This window comes from Saccopteryx leptura, chromosome 4, assembly GCF_036850995.1.
Source record: "Saccopteryx leptura isolate mSacLep1 chromosome 4, mSacLep1_pri_phased_curated, whole genome shotgun sequence".
NCBI classification, from domain to species: Eukaryota; Metazoa; Chordata; class Mammalia; order Chiroptera; family Emballonuridae; genus Saccopteryx; species Saccopteryx leptura.
In genome coordinates, this window is record NC_089506.1 from 204,339,343 (window position 1) to 204,358,711 (window position 19,369).

Consider the following 19,369-nt stretch of genomic DNA (forward strand, 5'->3'; position numbering starts at 1 on the left):
TTTCTCTGTTGTTTTAAGCCACTCAGGGTGTGAAAAAATGTTTGTGGCAGTTCAAGGAAACTGAGATAAGCTGAAAACCCCAAAGAACTAATCCTAGAAATAAGGCAGAAGCGGAAATATTATAGACATCAGCCCTCACAAAGGTGGGAGCCCAGGTGTGACCTGGCTCAATCCTTGACTGGATTAAATCGATCTTCCTCCACTCTGTCTGAGGAGGAAGAGCAAATCCTCTCTGAAGAAAGATCACATCGTCCCAAGCTCCCAATTATCTCTATAATTCTTCATACCCAACATCTGGCATTCAGTTGAAAACACCAGGCATCTACAAAGACAAGAATGTATTTAAAGTCCAGACAAAAACAAAAAATAAGGGACTTTTGGCTCTAGCCAAGTGAGAAGGTTAGCAACTCCCCTCCCAAAAGGCAACTCTAAAACTGGACAAATGGACAAAATGACTGCTTCTGCACTCTAGAAACTGACTTCAAAGGCTTCTAATCTGAGAGCTGTTTACGCCTGAACCCCACTGAATTTTAGATGAGAATAAAAGTGCAACCATAAATGGCAACCAATACTCTTATCTCAGGTGTCAGGGGCATCATGCTGAACGAGAGCACCCCGCCCGGTCCACAGAGGGCAGGAGGATGGCGCTCCAGAGCCCACAGGAAATGTGGCTCACAGCCCCAGAGTCGCAGATCTTCAAGCTTAAGAAAAGTTAGAAATCGTATTTCAACATAAAATCTCACAAGTTTTCAATGTTAACAACTTTGAACAAATTCTTTTATGTACACTGTACAGGTGCCAGTTTCCACACCCAGTCCCCCGTGCACCGTGACCTCAGAGGACCAAAGGCAGCCACACCTCTGGCACACTCAGTAGTACCCACAGTACTGTGGTTTTCAATGACACCATTCTGGTCAGTCATTACTTTTTCAGCTTTTCTCTCTTCAAAAGGTAATGTTCCTCATTGGTAAACAGAGCTCATGCAACAAACAGCCTTCCAGATTAATTCACTGTTACTTATCCCCTCCTGTCACTTTCAATTCTGATGAATGAGCTGCAGTGGTCCACAGAGGCGCATACGGGCCTCAGGCCCAATGCCAGAGGAGGAGGGAGTTGGGGAGAGCCAGGAATTTGACAGCAATCTGACCTGGGCTGGAATCCTTCGCTGTGCCATTTACCAGCTGTGGGAACTTATGCAATCTATTGATTTACTTGAGCCTCACTGTCATCATCTGAAAACTAAGGACATCGTCATCAACGCTGGCAAGTAACTGCCACGTTTTCATCAAGTGCCAGCTCTATACCAAGGCCTGAGCTTTATGGGCGCTTTCTCATGGAGTCCCCACCGCAACCCTGGAAGGCAGGGCCTGTTATTAACCTCTTTTGCACATGAGGAAACAGAAGCTCAGAGAGCAGGTGTCCCAGCGACCTCATGTGTGACAAGTCACCACTGCGCAGGGATTTCAACCCCGCCGCCCCACGCTCGAGTCTGATATAAACTGCTAAATTACATGAAGGGCCTGGCCCAGCAGCCAACAGGGACGGAGGAACGGAACAGAACGATGCTCATTTCCACCAGATTTCATTTTCCTCATTCTGCCTGAGAGGGTCATTCGAAGATCAGCCTCAAGAAGCCATTGATCTGATCTTTTCAGCACTTAGCAGTTGAAAGCCCACAGCTCCCCTCTCTTGTGAGGCTTTTAATCACACGTTCAACAGCAGGAAAGAGGTTTTAATCAGCCAAGGACTGTCCTGCACCAGTGAATGGTTAATGAACGCTGCTGACAGTGATGGCAAAGCCCTTGGCAGCCGCTCCAGGACTAACCCAGTTTGTCTTTCCCCGGCCTCGAACTGTCTAGGAGGCAGCCCAGCACAGCCTCCTCAGCAGAACCCAGTGCCAGAGGGCCGTTCACTGCCTCTTTGGGATGCAGGTGCAGAAATCAGGCTACGGTACAGGGAAGTAGCAAGAACGTGAATGCTGGAGATGCCTTATAAAGGTGTTGGTACTTCTCTGATTATCAGGGCCAAGTAAAAGACAAGAATTCTAGTCTGGGTGGGAACAGAAAGAGCCATTGTTCAAGGCTAAAAGGTCAGAGCCCTAAGAGGGATGAGATGGAGGAAGGGGTTGAAAGGTAAAAAAAAGGGTGCTGAGGAGAGAGGGCAACTGGTTAAACATTTATAGTAGTAGGTGCTATGAACTGAAATAGGTCTTTACGGGAGATTCTCACTGAATCCCCCGACAAGCCTCCAGGCAGACGAGACTGCCCACCTTTACAAGTGAAAACTCCGATGTTCCCAGGGTCATACCAGACTTGCCCTCACGATCTGACGCCAAAGCCCGGCTGCCCCTGCCATGCCCGCAGCTGCCCTCGTCTAGAGAGAAGCAGAGCCAGGCCTCACCAGTTCACTAAGATAGCAACCCGCCCCCCAGATGGGTAAGACGGAAATACGGGAGCCAAGCTAGCCAAGGGAGGCTGTGGGAAAAGCTATGTCCTTGAACAGCCCGGACAGGAGACAACAGAGATTGACAGGGGAGGGGTCACACCGGTAGCAGTGGTTTCTATGACATTGGAGGCCATTCATGCAGGCTCTTCTCTGAACCAGCCTCCTACATCCATGACTTTTAAAGAAGGGGCCCAGAAGCACAGGAGAAAACCTGCAGGGACAGGAACCCCCCTGGCAGCTTTCCCCTGACCACAACAGGAGCCACATTCACGTCTGAAAGTGAGCAGCTGGGAGGTGAACAGGAGTCGGGGCTGGCTGAAGGGCAGAGGACACGGAGGGCCCACACCAGCGCAGGGAGAGGAGGGGCAAAGGCTTTAATCAGCAGGGAATGTCCGCAGCCACTGCCACCAAACATGGCGAGGGGTGGTTTTTAGCTGTGAAAAGAGAAGAACTAGCTAAAAACAACACGTTTTTCTCAGCAGTCACACTAACATCATCACAGTAACAAGGAAGATTTTGGAATTCAGGGTGACAACCACAAGCAGCGTCTGAAAGAGCATGCCTTTGAAATGTGGCGGGAGGGGAACACAGGACGAGATTTTGTTTTCTTCTGCTTTGTTTGTTATGTATACCCGTTTCACTCATAAGTTGTCACGTTTCAGGGTGCCCAAAGTGATTCTAATGGTTGAATTTAACAACAACAAAAATTTAACCTTATCTTAAATCCACTGATCCATTTCATTCAGTGGCAATATTCAACATTAAAAGGAACCTAAAAACAAACATACACAAATCGCACGGCTTTCATGAAGGTCTATTTCTTTACTGGTGGGCAGCGCATTTAACAGTCAAATACATTGAAATAAAGTACAGATGACTGCACATCTGCAGCATGTTAACTAGATAGACCAGAAACCAGCTAACAAACAACTGTCTAAATATTTAAAATCCAGCTCTTGTTTAGCTCATCACATAGGACGGTTGTTATCTGAGGGGATACATACTAAGGTTCGAGTCCAAAGCGGACACCCTCAGCAGTGTCCTCATCTGTATAGTGGAGAAAATCAAGGCCCCTCATCCTCACAGGCCTGTTGCGAGAACTGAACAAGTTAATTTATACAGAAGACGAACAAAGTGCCAGGGTTGCACTGAACACTTATAAGTGTTAACAGTTATTATTAGTAGCTCTATCTCTGTCGTTCAGAGACGCAGGAGCACGGCACATGGGAAGTGCTTTGACAACTTTAAAATGGATGGTAGCAGAACTTACAAGCTCAGAGACCCCTGCGGTTTCTGTTGCTATAATTGAAGACAGATTTAATTATGAAATATCATACTATCCCCATGCATAATATTAAAACAGATTATTAATTTCCCAGCAACTGCCACACCACGTTGGTGAAATAAGTACCTCGGCTGCAGGTCCCCGAGTCCCTCAAAGACTGCCACGTGCAGCCCTGAGGACTCTGCACAAAGGATGACTTCATTTAAATTGAGATGCCAGACAACACCAGGCTGACAAGTCAGACATCCTTGCATGTGATTTCTGCACCACCCCGCCTCGCCCCGCCCTACCCCCCACCAGCCCCACATGATGACTGCCTTGCTCCCTATTAAAATAAATAAATAAGAAGAGCAAGAGAAAAGACAGCATCCTCGGGGCCTCCTCCTAAGGCCGAGCAGTACCTGTTTCCGTCTTGCTGGAGAAGCCCGCTGCCTGTTTGATCGCAGCTGCTGTTAACGCTAATCCACGACTCCTCTTCAAGCCATGCTGTAGGACGGCCTCAAACTGGGCACACAGACAGGTCACCCTGTGAGAGAAGCAATGATTCATCAGTCCAGCCTGTGAAGGGAGAGAAACAACTACAGAGGCCACAGCATCTCCAGGGAGCAAGTAAGTCACCAGGTACGAAAGAACACACTAGACACCTAGATTTACAGGCAAGCAACTGCCCTGGGCCTCTCCCCACGCCTGTGCTTTTCACATAACACAGGGAAGCCCCACGCAACCTGACTATAATCATTATACTGGTGAAAGCATAATAACAATTCACAAGAAACATGGGGCAATGGAATCGGTGCCAGGCAGCAGGAGAGGGAAAAAAGCCAATTTAAAAGCAAATCAGTTTGGTGTGGGGACGGGTTGGGTATTAATTGTATACGATTCACACATTTCAACTCAAATTCATACCACAGTAGTTTAAGGAACAAGATTATCTTTTAAGAGATTGAATTCACCAGTCTGACAAATTGGAAACATTGTACAATTTCATGGCCTGTTACATATGCTAAGGAAATTATATGAATTCTGATTCTTGTTCTTTATTTTGTTGTAAGAGATTACATTTGAAGTCAGATCCAGAGTTGATGGAATTTTCAATTAAGTTATAGTTACTATGCACTTAATTGAATTAGTTTCTCAATAACCAAAGAAATGGGAGATTCAGGAACATGTCTACAAAGAGATGAGGTCACAGCCCCCACACTCCTTTCTTAACAGTCCTCCCAGCACTCCTGGGCCCCCAGCCCAATGGGTCTGTGGACCTCAGGGAACCTTCCATTCACTTGTGTAACAAATGTTCAGAAATCCTGACCTATGTGTCAGGCACTATTCTGGGTTCTGATGATATAAAAGTAGGAGTGAGATACACAATGTATGCACAGTTCTAATAGAGAAGATAAACAAATAAGCTAAGGAGACCATTTTAGTTAATGAAAACTTTGAAAAAATAAAACTGGATGAGGTGATAAGTGGAGACAGTGCAGGAATCGGCTTAAATTATGTGGCCTTAATAATGCTGGTAATCTTGGAGTTAAAACTTGGATATGACAAGAGGCAGCATGCTGGGCAGAGGGGCCCAGTGCAAAGGCCCTGAGGCCACTACCACCCATTTCAACCTTGCCTAACTGCAGGCATGTCCTGCTCCACTTATCCTCACACCTGTAATAATAACATTCCAAGGGTTAATGTTCTGTGGGTGGTCAAGTATTTTCATACCCATGATTCATTAGCTCCTCTCATCAACATTATGATATAGATAAGGCAGGTATTATTATCTCCACTTTACACTTAAAAAAACTGAGGCTTGGCTCTGGCCAGTTGGCTCAGTGGTAAAGCATCAGCCCAGCATATGGATGTCCTGGGTTTGATTCCCAGTCAGGGCACACGAGAGAAGCGCCCATCTGCTTCTCTACCCCTCCCTCTCTCGCTTCTCTCTCTCTCTCTCTTTTCCCCTCCCCTCCTGAAGCCATAGCTGGATTGGAGCAAGTTGGCCACAGGCGCCAAGGATGGCTCCGTGGCCTCTGCCTCGGGCACTAAAAAATGGCTCTAGTTGCAATAAAGCAAGGGCTCCAGATGGGCAAAGCATCGCCCCCTAGTGGACTTGCCAGGTGGATCCCAGTCAGGGTGCATGCGGGAGTCTGTCTCTGCTACCCCTCCTCTCACTAAAAAGGAAGGAAGGAAGGAAGGAAGGAAGGAAGGAAGGAAGGAAGGGAGGGAGGGAGGGAGGGAGGGAGGGAGGGAGGGAGGGAGGGAGGGAGGGAGGAAGAACAGGCTTAAAGACACTTAAGAGACAGCACACAATAAGCACATGATTAGGAGCAACCTCTGTACTCCAGCCTTACCCATCCCCATGCTGAAACAAGATAGTTTCTCTACCCTCCATACCACTTGCTTTATTCTAACACAAACGTCCTCTCCCTCCCAAACCCAACCTTTACTGAAGTCATCTGTCTACACAGCACAAAACCTTAATGTAGCATCAGTAAATACCAGCATTTGTACATTTACTCTCAACTCTGTGCCCATGACAAATACCACTATCCCTCCCAGCATTCTAGGCTAGCACTGCCAATGATCAAAGCTGGCCCTCTGGCCCTGGCCGGTTGGCTCAGTGGTAGAGCGTCGGCCTGGCGTGCAGGAGTCCCGGGTTCGATTCCCGGCCAGGGCACACAGGAGAGGCGCCCATCTGCTTCTCCACCCCTCCCCCTCTCCTTCCTCTCTATCTCTCTCTTCCCCTCCCACAGCCGAGGCTCCATTGGAGCAAGGTTGGCCCGGGCGCTGAGGATGGCTCTGTGGCCTCTGCCTCAGGCACTAGAATGGCTCTGGTTGCAGCAGAGCAACCCCCCAGATGGGCAGAGCATCACCCCCTGGTGGGCATGCCAGGTGGATCCCCGTCGGGCGCATGCGGGAATCTGTCTGACTGCCTCCCCATTTCCAACTTCAGAAAAATACAAAAAAAAAAAAAAAAAGCTGGCCCTCCACAAGAAGGAAGCCTCTTTGGCATCCCTAACCTAACAACTGTTCTCAACTACACTATTGGGTTTCCAACTCATACCCTGACTTCCTGGTACACAGCATGTGCTTTTTCAGTGGGTAGGTAAGTGAGTGATTAACCTTGAATCATGGGTCCCAGAATACTCCCTGACATTGAAACAACCCTTTATGCTGGGCAGATGTCATTCTTAGATGTGCTTATGCTAGTATCTCTACATATCCACACAGGCACATATTTGAGGGCTTCTTAAAAGTTGGGACTTCAAAACTATCTAAATTCCACAGGAACCAAAACAGAAGCATACCAAACTGCAGCTGGACCAGGGCCCTGTCTCAGGTGGGGAAACAAAACCAAGCCCTGGGCTGTGTTTACAGTTCTCCATAATAAACCTTAGCCTGTACCTTTAAACCAGGGGTCGGGAACCTATGGCTCGCGATCCAGATATGGCTCTTTTGATGGCTGCATCTGACTCGCAGATAAATTTTTAATAAAAATAATAATAACGTTGGATTCCCGGCCAGGGCACACAGGAGAAGCACCCATCTGCTTCTCCACCCCTCCCCCTCTCCTTCCTCTCTGTCTCTCTCTTCCCCTCACACAGCCAAGGCTCCATTGGAGCAAAGTTGGCCCGGGCGCTGAGGATGGCTCTGTGGCCTCTGCCTCAGGTGCTAGAATGGCTCTGGTTGCAACAGAGCGACGCCCCAGATGGGCAGAGCATCACCCCCTGGTGGGCGTGCCAGGTGGATCCCAGTTGGGCGCATGCGGGAGTCTGTCTGATTGCCTCCCCATTTCCAACTTCAGAAAAATATTTTAAAAATAATAATAATAACGTTAAAAATATAAAACATTCTCATGTATTATAGCCCATTCATTTCCTACCGCTCATGTTCATGGTTGCGGTTGGCTAGAGCCAATCACAGCTGTCCTCCGGGGCAACACCAAATTTTTATTGGATAATGCATAACGTACACGGGTCGTTGTATGGTTCTCACAGAACTACATTTTAAAATATGTGGCGTTCATGGCTCTCTCAGCCAAAAAGTTTCCCGACCCCTGCTTTAAAAGATTCATCCACAAATACAATGATTAACTCAGCAATCCCTGTCAGTTTGCTTGACTTCAGTGCAGAAGTCAGTAACTTCTCTGACAACTCTGGATAACACCAGGCCCCAGAGGGGAATGGAATGCAGGTGAACAGCACAAACCCAGCCCCGGCCTAAGGTCTGGGTGACATCAGCAGTATTCCCTTCCACATACACACCAGTCACAATCAAACTAACACAGCAGAAAACCCAAGTAGGCACTAGTCCTATAATTAGTTCATTATGATGCCTGCCTTGCCGAAGGCCATTCTACTTAACACCCACCCTGTGTCACTTTTTCACCTCCCCATTTGACCTGAGCTACTCAAGACTAAACTAAAGGGCCTGACCAGGCAGTGGCACAGTGGATAAAGCGTTGGACTGGGATGCGGAGGACCCAGGTTCAAGACCCCGAGGTCGCCAGCTTGAGTGCAGGTTCATCTGGTTTAAGCAAAGCTCACCAGCTTGGACCCAAGGTCGCTGGCTCGAGCAAGGAGTTACTCAATCTGCTGAAGGCCCACGGTGAAGGCATATATGAGAAAGCAATCAATGAACTAAAGTGCCACAACGAAAAACTGATAATTGATGCTTCTCATCTCTCTCCGTTCCTGTCTGTCTGTCCCTATCTATCCTTCTCTCTGTCCCTGTAAAAAAAAAAAAAAAAGCTAAAGGGTCTCCTCCTCCAGGAAGCCCTCCTGAGTGCTTCCTTATTCTGCACTACTTTCTACTCCAGCTCTTGGCCAATTTCTCTGTTAATGATCTTTCTTCTCTTGTTAACTTGAGCCCCCTGACAGCAACAATCATGCCGCATTCATTTAGTTGCCCCAGCATGAGGCCTGGCTACTGTGGTGAACGTGACCTGACTGAGTCCTCTCCTTGGGAAACTCTGAATATGGACTTGATGATATATTTAGGTGAGAGAGGCGTCTCAGGAGATCCTGTATAATTTGTAATCCAGATCCAGGTCAATCAAGACTAGTGAATCAAGGAGACACACATGTCCAACCTCATGAATCTACAGCCCTTTAGCCTGTGGTGAGCAGACTATAGACACTGCTTTCTAACCATGTCACCTGCAGGGTTTTCATTTCTTCTCATCCATACTCAGCTATGCAACAATTTCTACAAAACGAAAGGGGCACCTGCTTCAGCGGAGCTATTTCTCACCCAGGCTCCCCTGCTTCCCAGAATGCTCTCTGCCAAATGCTCTCTGGCATTACTGGTGGGTTGGCTGCCTCCACGGCATTTATCACAGCTGACTTTTATTACACATTAATGAATTGGGGCATGATTTTTAATTAAGTGGGGCACTTAGCAGTGAATGTTTTAATGTTTCCAAAAAGCACCAATCAAAAAAAAATCATTTCAAGTCTTTAGGCATACAGCTGTTTACCAGAAAAATGGATAAATAAAATGTGGTGTATCAATGCAATGGAATTCTATCGTTAAACAGAAGGAATCCAGAACTGGCATATGCTGCAACATAGATGAACCTTGAAAATATTAAGCTGTCTGACCAGTAGCGACACAGTGGATAGAGTGTCAGCCTGGGGTGCTGTGGTCCCAAATTCAAAACCCCGAGTATCCAGCTTGAGTATAGGCTCACCAGTTTGAGCACGGGGTCACAAGCTTAAGTGTGAAATCATCAACATGACCCCATGGTCTCTGGCTTGAGCCCAAAGGTCACTGGCCTGGGCAAGGGGTCACTGGTTCAGCTGGAGCCCCCTGGTCAAGGCACATATGAGAAAGCAGTCAATGAACAACTAAGGTGCCACACTTATGGGTTGATGCTTCTCCTCTCTCTCCCTTCCTGTCTCTCTCTTGCTCGCTAAAGAAAAAGAGAAAGAAAAAAGAAAATATTAAGCTAAGGGAAAGAAGTCAGACTGAAAAGCCTCACATGTATGATTCCACGAAATGTTAAGAAAAGGCAAGTATATAGACAACGAAGTTGATTAGTAGTTATCTAGAGTTAGAAGTAAAATCAGGGATAAACTGTAAACTGGAACAAGGGGACTTTTGGGGATATAAAAACGTTCTAAAACTGGATTGTGGTGCTGGTTACACAATTCTAAAAATTTACAATTGAAAAATCACTACATTGTACACTTACAAGGTGTAGATGTTTATAGTAAACAAATTAAGACTTCAATAAAGCTATTTTTTAAAAAAACTAAAAACTTCCCTCCAGGTCTCAGTAAATTTGATGAAGGAGTGAAGGAGTTAATGAATGAAAAATGAAATAACTTCCTCCTGCTGAATTTAAAAGCACGCACCAGCCCAGCCCAGCACAGCTGGACACTGCAGGAGCTTAACTAGTTGACTGTGAATTCTGCACACAGTGCTTTCCTGAGCTCCGTCCTGTATTTCAGGACTGCCTCGCTCGCCACGTCCGTCTGTAATGAGATTCCTAAGAATCCTGTGCTTTCTTTTTATGGCAGCTGTTAGATCAATCGACAAGCTCAGTAATAAACGCTGCATTTTTACAAACTGTATCAAATTAACCTTGTGACAGAAGAGTATACTTCAAATTAATCCTTTTGCTACCTTACAGCTTTACTGGAACCTTTTGGGAAAAACCAAGTACACGCATGAAAACAGACGAAATTATCCACATGTGGAAAGCTCCAATGTCACCTGGAATGAAGTCAATTGTACCCATGAAAATCAGTCAATTAATAGCATTAGACATATCTCAGATTACATGACAATCATTTGAAATGAGCCATGCCCTATATTTTATAAATTAAGTTTTCAGAAAGGTTCACACCCTTTAAGCCAGTGGTCCCCAACCTTTTTTGGGCCACGGACTGGTTTAATGTCAGAAAATATTTTCACAGACCGTCCTTTAGGGTGGGACGGATAAATGTATCACGTGACCGAGACAAGTGTCAAGAGTAAGTCTTAGACGGATGTAACAGAGGGAATCTGGTCATTTTTTAAAAATAAAACATCGTTCAGACTTAAATATAAATAAAACAGAAATAATGTAAGTTATTTATTCTTTCTCTGGCCCGGGGGTTGGGGACCACTGCTTTAAGCAATGATTTTTCCTGGCAGAAATCAATCCTCAGCTGCAGTCCACAAAGCAGATAAATATTTAAGATAAAAATGGAACAGAATAGAAAGCCCAGAAATAAATCCACACCTATATGGTTGATTAATATATGACAAACCAGAGGGGAGGGGTGGGAGTGAGATGAAAAAGGTGAAGGAATTAAGCAAAAAAAAAGGGGGGGGGAGGGAAAGGAAGGGAAGGGAAAGAAGAAAGGAAAAGAGAGGAGAGGAAAGGACAAGAAAGGAAAAAAAATAGAAAAACCTCGCAGACAGACAACAGTATGGTGATTACCAGAGGAAAGGGGGTGGGGGAGGTGAGACAGGGGAAAGGGAAGAGATAAATGGTCATGGAAAGAGACTTAACTTGGGGGTGGTGAACACACAATGCAATATACAGACGATGTGTTACAGAATTGTTGTACCATTAAGACCTATATAATTTTATTAACCAATGTCACCCCCAATAAGTTCAATTTTAAAAATATATAAATAATAATAATGATAAATATATATATATATGACAAAGGAAGCAGAAATATACAATGAGGTAAAGACAGTCTATTCAATAAATGGTGTTAGAAAATCCAGACAAACATATGCAAAAAAAATAAAACTAGACCACCTTCTTACACCATACATAAGAATAAACTCAAAATAGATTAAAGATTTAAATGTAAGGCCCAAAACCATAAGACTACTATAATAAAACATAGACAGTAAACTCGCTGACACTGGCCTTAGTAATATTTTTCTGATATATCTCCTCAGGCCAAGAAAATAAAAGAAAAAATAAACAACTAAAACTATGTACATTAAAACTAAAAAGTTGCCTGACCAGGCAGTGGCACAGTGGATAGAGCGACGGACTGGGATGCGGAGGACCCAGGTTCAAGACCCCTAGGTCGCCAGATTGAGCGCGGGCTCATCTGGTTTGAGCAAAAGCTCACCAGCTTGGACCCAAGGTCACTAGCTAGAGCAAGGGGTTACGTGGTCGTGGTTAAGGCACATATGAGAAAGCAATCAATGAACAACTAAGGTCTTGCAACGAAAACTGATGATTGATGCTTCTCATCCCTCTCCCTTCCTGTCTATCTGTCTCTGACTCTCTCTCTGTCTCTGTAAAAAAAAAAAAAAACTAAAAAGTTTTTGTACAGTGAAGACAACTATCAACAAAATGAAGACAATCAACTTTAGGGGAGAAGACATTCATCAATGATACATCCAATAAAGAGTTAGTATCCAAACTCTACATATAACGAACTCATACAACTGAACACCAAAAAGCAAAAAATGCAATTAAAAGATGAACAGATGACCTGAATAGATGTTTCTCCAAAGAGGATACACAGATGGCCAAGAGATACACAGAAAGATGCTCAGCATCACTAATCAGAAAATTCAGATTAAAACCACAATGAGGTATCACCTCCCACCTGTCAGAATGGTTATCAGTAAATAAACAATAAGTGTTGGAGAGATTGTGGAGAAAAGAGAACTACACGCACTCTTGGTGGGAATGCAAATTGGTACTGTGGAAAACTAAAAATAGAATTACCATGTGACCTAGCAATTATATTTCTGGGCACTAATTCAAAAAGACATATGCACCCCTATGTTCATTGCAGCATTATTACAATAGCCAAGATATGGAAGCAACCTAAATGCCCATCAATAGACAACTAGATAAAAAAGATATGGTATATATATACCATGGAATATTAGCCATAAAAAAGAGACAACTGGATGAAAAAGATATGGTATATATATATATACCATGGAATATTACTCAGCCATAAAAAAGAATGAAGTCTGACCACTTGCAAAAATATGAGTGAACCTAGAAGGTATTATTCTAAGTGAAATAAGTCAGACAGAGAAAGACAAATACTATGTTAATGTACTTATATCTGGAATCTGAAGAACAAAATAAATGAACAAACAAAACAAAAACTGACTCATAGACACAGAGAACAAACTGAGGGTTGCCAGATGGGCGTTGTTGGGAGGGCTAGGTGAAAAGATGAGGGGATGAAGAAGTACAAACTGGCAGTTACAAAATAGTCATGGGAATGTAAAGTACAATAGGGAATATAGTAAAAAATATAATGTATGGTACCAGGTAGGTTCTAGACTTATTGGGGTCAATCACTTTTTCATAAATTATATAAATGTCCAATGAACTATGCTGTATACCTGAAACTAATGTAAAATAAAACTGAATGCAACTATAATTGAAAAATGAAAAACACATTTAAGATAAAAATATTTTTTAACTTATTAATTTTAGAGAGAGAGGAAAGGAGAGAGAGAGAAACATCAATTTGTTGTTTCATTTATTTATGCATTCATTGGTTGATTCTTACATGTGTCCTGACCGGGGATTGAACCTGAAACCTTAATGTATAACTGTATAGAGACAATGCTCCAACCAACGGAGATACCCAGCCAGAGACTAAACTAAAAATATTTAAAGCAAGCCCTGATCAGTTGGCTCAGTGGTAGAGCGTCGAGCCTGGCGTGCGGAAGTCCCGGGTTCGATTCCTGGCCAGGGCACACAGGAGAGGCACCCATCTGCTTCTCCACCCCTCCCCCTCTCCTTCCTCTCTGTCTCTCTCTTCCCCTCCCGCAGCCAAGGCTCCATTAGAGCAAAAGATGGCCCGGGCGCTGCGGATGGCTCCTTGGCCTCTGTCCCAGGCGCTAGAGTGGCTCTGGTCGCGACAGAGCGATGCCCCGGATGGGCAGAGCATCGCCCCCTGGTGGGCGTGCAGGGTGGATCCCGGTCAGGCGCATGCGGGAGTCTGTCTGACTGCCTCCCCGTTTCCAGCTTCAGAAAAATAAAAAAAATAAAATAAAAAATAAAAATAAAAAAATATATATATATTTATTTATTTAAAGCAACATTATTTATATTAGTAGAAAGTTTAAAAACACCTAGATATTTAACACTTGGGGAACTAAACAAATGATAGCACAGCATATAATTTAATACTATTTAGCCTTTAAAGATATTTACCAAAAGCTTATAATAAGCCAACATGTTTAGAATATAATAAAAATAAGCATGATATGAAACTGTATTTAAATTCTAAACTATGCTAAAAAAATTTTCTGAAGAGAATTATGTGAAAAAATTAAGAGCCACTCAGTAAAAGAATTACTGGTGATGTCTTTCTTACCTCTATGCCTTTCAGAAATTAGCTTTTTTTCTAAAACAAATATTTAAAAATAATTCGTGTCTCAAGAACCAGAAACACAGCTAGCTACCTTGTGCTATAAAGAATGAAGAAATATGTTTTACAAGTTATGGTGAGGAAAAAACATGCAACTATTCTCAAAGTTTATAGAGAACTTGAAATAGCATTTTTTTTAAAGATTATATTATAATAGCAAATGGGGAAAAAAGCAGATCTACAAAAAAATTAATAAATGTTTCTAACTTGCCTGACCAGGTGGTGTCACAATGGATAGAGCATTGGACTGGGATGCAGAGGACCCAGGTTCGAGACCCCAAGGTTTCCAGCTTGAGCGCGGGCTCATCTGGTTTGAGCAAAAGCTCACCAACTTGGACCCAAGGTCGCTGGCTCGAGCAAGGGGTTACTCGGTCTGCTGAAGGCCCACAGTCAAGTCACATATGAGAAAGCAATCAATGAACAACTAAGGTCTCACAACGAAAAACTGATGATTGATGCTTCTCATCTCTCTCTGTTCCTGTCTGTCTGTCCCTCTCTCTGACTCTCTCTCTCTGTCTCTGTAAATAAATAAATAAATAAATGTTTCTAACTCATAAATAAAAAATATTGCAATAAAAGAAACTATAAAATTAGCCTGACCATGTGGTGGTGCAGTAGATAGAGCGTCGACCTGGATGCTGAGGACCCAGATTTGAAAACACAAGGTTGCCGGCTCAAGCACAGGCTCATCTGGCTTGAGCATAGGCTCATCAGCTTGAGTGTGGGATCACAGACATAACCCCATGGTCAGTGGCTTGAGCCAAAAGGTCACTGGCTTGAAGCCCAAGGTTGCTGGCTTGAGCCCAAGGTCGCTGACTGGTCACTAGATTGGCTGAAGCCTCCCCCGCATCAAGGCACATATGAGAAGCAATCAATGAACAACTAAGGAGCCTCAACTATGAATTGATGCTTCTCCTATTTGTCTCTTTGTCTCTGTTTCTCTCTCTCTCTCTCTCTCTCTCATTAAAAAAAAAAAGAGAAAAAAAGAAACTATAACATTAAAAGTTGATTTTTTTTTAAGTAGACAAAATGGGAGAGGGAAATTCCATCTATAATAGTTAAAAAAATAAAGAGGTATAATAAATAATTTTTTAACAAGAAAGATACCAATCCTATATAAAGAAAACCATAATATGTTCTTAAAAAGTATAAAGATCAAGGCCCTGGGCGGTTGGCTCAGTGGTAGAGCGTCGGCCTGGCGTGCAGAAGTCCCGGGTTCGATTCCCGGCCAGGGCACACAGGAGAGGCGCCCATCTGCTTCTCCACCCCCTCTCCATCCTCTCTGTCTCTCTCTTCCCCTCCCGCAGCCAAGGCTCCATTGGAGCAAAGATGGCCCGGGCGCTGGGGATGGCTCCTTGGCCTTTGCCCCAGGCGCTAGAGTGGCTCTGGTCGCGGCAGAGCGACGCCCCGGAGGGGCAGAGCATCGCCCCCTGGTGGGCAGAGCGTCGCCCCCTGGTGGGCATGCCGGGTGGATCCCGGTCGGGCGCATGCAGGAGTCTGTCTGACTGTCTCTCCCTGTTTCCAGCTTCAGAAAAATACAAAAAAAAAAAAAGTATAAAGATCAAAATACTATTTTCCTGAATGAAAAATTAAAATAAAAATGTCAATTATTCCCACATTAATGTATAAACTTAATAAAATTCCAATAATAATCACAAGAAGGACCTGACAGTGTGGCTTGGGTACAGGGATAAACTAACTGATGGAGCAATACAGAGACCTCCAAAAATCCAAATAAATATGAATACATATATTTTATCTATAATAATGGTAGCAGCTCAAATGAGATGGGCAAGAGCAGGCTATTTAACCAGTGGCACAGACACAAATAGCTACAGAGCCAAAAGAAAACAGTGAACTTCTACCTGAAAGCACAGACAAAACTAATGCAGGTGGGTCTGCATCAAAGAAAAACAGAAGTGCAAAATAATAAACTAAAAGTAATAGATAAAAATACAGAAGAATCTCAGGACAGGATATTCTAAAACCAAAATTTTAAAGGTTTACAGACTTAACGGCATAAAAATTTTCAATTTTTACATGGTAAAAGATGTCATGAATATGGTAAAACAACAAACGACAGACTGGAGAAAATACTTACAGCACATATAACTGAAAAGAGATGAATAGTTATAGTACATGAAGGGCTTCCTACAAATGGATAAGAAAAAAGACAACTCAAAAAATTTTTTTTAATTTTAAAAGATGAACCAACAAACCACAAAAGAAGGAACTATAGTTGGCCAATAAACATATGAAAAGATAGTCAATCTCACTAATGGCCAAGAAAGTGTCACAATACTAAGATACCAATTTAGGACAATGATTTTTAAAACCACATATCTAGCAACAATATGTGTAAATGGGTACTGCTGATAGAAACACAAACATGAATTGTCATATCTGTCTGCAAAGAGATCATATAATACTTTTTTTTTAAATTTTTCCATTCATTTAAGAGAGAGAGGAAAGGAAAGAGGAAGGAAGAAAGAGAGAGAGAAACAGAGACAGAAGCATCAACTCATTGTTTCACTTAGTTGTTCCATTTAGTTGTGTACTCATTGATTGTTTCTTGTACATGCCCTGACCAGGGGTCAAACCTGTGACCTCTGTGCACTGGGTTGACACTTTATCCACTGAGCCATCTGGCCAGGGCCTAGGGCAAACAATTTTCTAAATACTGATACTCTTTGACCCAGCATTCCTATTTCTAGGAATTTATCCTATAAAAATAAAAGTACTACTAATTAGAAAATGAGCAAAAACCATGAACAGACAAAGGGGATACATATATAAACACCTGAAAATATGTTCAACATCCTTGTCCATTAGGAAAATGCAACTTAAAACTACAGTGAGAGCCTGGCCTGTGGGATAGAACATCAACCTGGGACACTGAGGTCAGCAGTTCGAAACCCTGGGCTTGCCTGGTCAAGGCACGTACAACAACCAACCAGCAAGCAATGAAAATCCAAAGTGAAGCAACTATGAGTTGATACTTCCCACTTGCCCTGGCCATAAAAATCAATAAACAAAATCTTTTAAAAGAAACTACAATGAAATATGCCCGGGAACCTATAGAAATGGCTCAAATAGACAATCATGACAATGTCAAATGCTGACAAGAATGCAGAGAAACTGGATCCCTCACAAATTGCTGATTGGTATGACAATGGTATAGCCAGTCTAGAAAACAGTTTCTTAGTTTCTTGCAAAGCTAAATATTCAAATATCATTCAACCCAGCAATTGCACTCTTGGATACTTATCTTAGAAAAATGAAAACTTACGTTCACAATTAAAAAAAAAACTGTATGTGAATGTTTATAGCAGCATTATTTACAATAGTCAGAAACTGAAAACAAGCCAGATAGCCTTCAGTGACTTAATGAACAGACTGTGGTATTTCCATTCCATGGAATAGTACTCAACAATAAAAAAGGAACACATGCTACTGATACATGCAACAACCTGGATGAACCTCATGGGAATTATGCTGAGTGTGGGGAGGAGGCCAATTACAAAAGGTTTATACACTGCATGATTCCATTTATACAACAGTCTTGAAACGATAAAATTATAGAAATGGAGAACAGACTGGCGATTCCCATGAATTAGGGTTAGGGAGGGAGGGAACACAGGTGTGGTAAGCATGGTTACAAAAGAGCAGCAGGACGCACGCTGTGGTGATGAAACAATTCCTCTTGACTGTGCTGGTGGACACATGAATGTATACAGTGATAAAACTGCACAGAGTTAAATACGCACACACACCGAGTATAAGTAAAGCTAGGGAAATTTGCTGTGCTAGAGTTTAAGAATATACTACATTTAAGAAGATACTACATTTGGGGGAACATTTGGGTATAGAGTAGATGGCCCTAGCTGGGCAGTTCAGTTGGTTGGAGCATCATCCCAATATATCAAAGTTGTGAGTTCAAGCTCTAGTCAGGGCACATACAAGAATCAGCCAATAGCCTGACTGGTGGTGGGGCAGTGGATAGAGCCTTGACCCGAAACACTGAGGTCCTCTGTTCAAAACCCCAAGGGCTCATGGGCTTGAGACTGGGGTCACTGGCTACAGTGTGAGATCATCAACAGGATCCCAAAGTCATTGGCTTGAGCCCAAGGTCACTGGCTTGGCTTGAGCACCTCCTCAAGTCATATATGAGAAGTAATCAATGAACAACTAAAGTGAGGTCAAGTCATATATGAGAAGTAATCAATGAACAACTAAAGTGAGGCAACTGTGAGTTAATGCTTCTCACTCTCTCTCTGTCCTCCCTCTCTCTCCTTTTCTCTGTCTCTAAAATCAATAAATTTTAAAAAAGAGTAATGCTATCTTTCTATATTACCTCTTATAACTGCATGTGAATCTACAATTATCTCAAAATTAAAAGTTTAAATAAACAATTAAATATAAAAGCACCAGCAGGCAAGGATATATATGTATACATAAGTATTTTTACTGCAGCATTGTTTACAACAGCAAAACCAAAAACAAAACTGGAAACAACCAGAGCACTCATACCAGAACAGCAAATAATTTATAACACCTCCACACAGCAAAATATTATGTAGAAAATTGAAAGAATGAGAGTCCATATTTAACCCTAAGAAGCATCTTCCCCCGCCCCCTCATTTTTTAACATCTCTGAAATTCAGGTGCGTCTCATGATTGGTTTTTCTTTCTTAATTACATATAAAGATGCCATTGCTGCTAACTGCGGCACCAGACCCGGAACAATGTCCATAATATATGGCCAGATTTCTTAAAAGCAAGTTATACAGTAATACAAATGGTATGACTCCGATTTGAAGGAGGGAGAGAAAGAAGAGAGGGCTTTGATGAGAATGTCCTCTCAAATACTTGCACATCTGCTCTCATGTGGGTGGACTTAAGCATCCTTGAAAATTCAGGGAAACTAGTCTAGAGGCAGGGTAGTGAGGGCTGAAGGCTGAGTGAGGGCTGTGGCTGGGCACCTCGTCCTCAGTATGACAGCACCAGCGTGCAGGGCCTCTCACACTCCTAGCTCAGCCAGGGGTCCCGGGACAAAGAGCCAAGAGGATCCAATCAACACAGTGCTCTCAATTAGTACTATATGCTTTGGCATCCTCTCTGTGCTAAGGAAGTGGAATTAAAGTAAATCACATCCCAGAGATAACGGGCCAAAAAGATAGGTATGAAAAATGGCAACTATCTAGAAGACACTAAAAGTGAATCCATGACTTATCTCATACACTACACAAAAATAAATTCCAGATGGATTTAAAGGATTAAC

The 19,369-nt window shown here is 43.1% G+C and overlaps 1 protein-coding gene across 1 annotated transcript in view; it reads right to left on the bottom strand.

The window, feature by feature from the left end:
* Positions 1-19,369, bottom strand: part of SNX29 (sorting nexin 29) — a 563,948-nt gene that overhangs the window by 503,012 nt on the left and 41,567 nt on the right. The window contains exon 4 of the mRNA XM_066382590.1: positions 4,132-4,256. Within this exon, the coding sequence (XP_066238687.1) occupies positions 4,132-4,256 (125 nt within the window). The remainder of the gene's footprint in view (positions 1-4,131; positions 4,257-19,369) is intronic.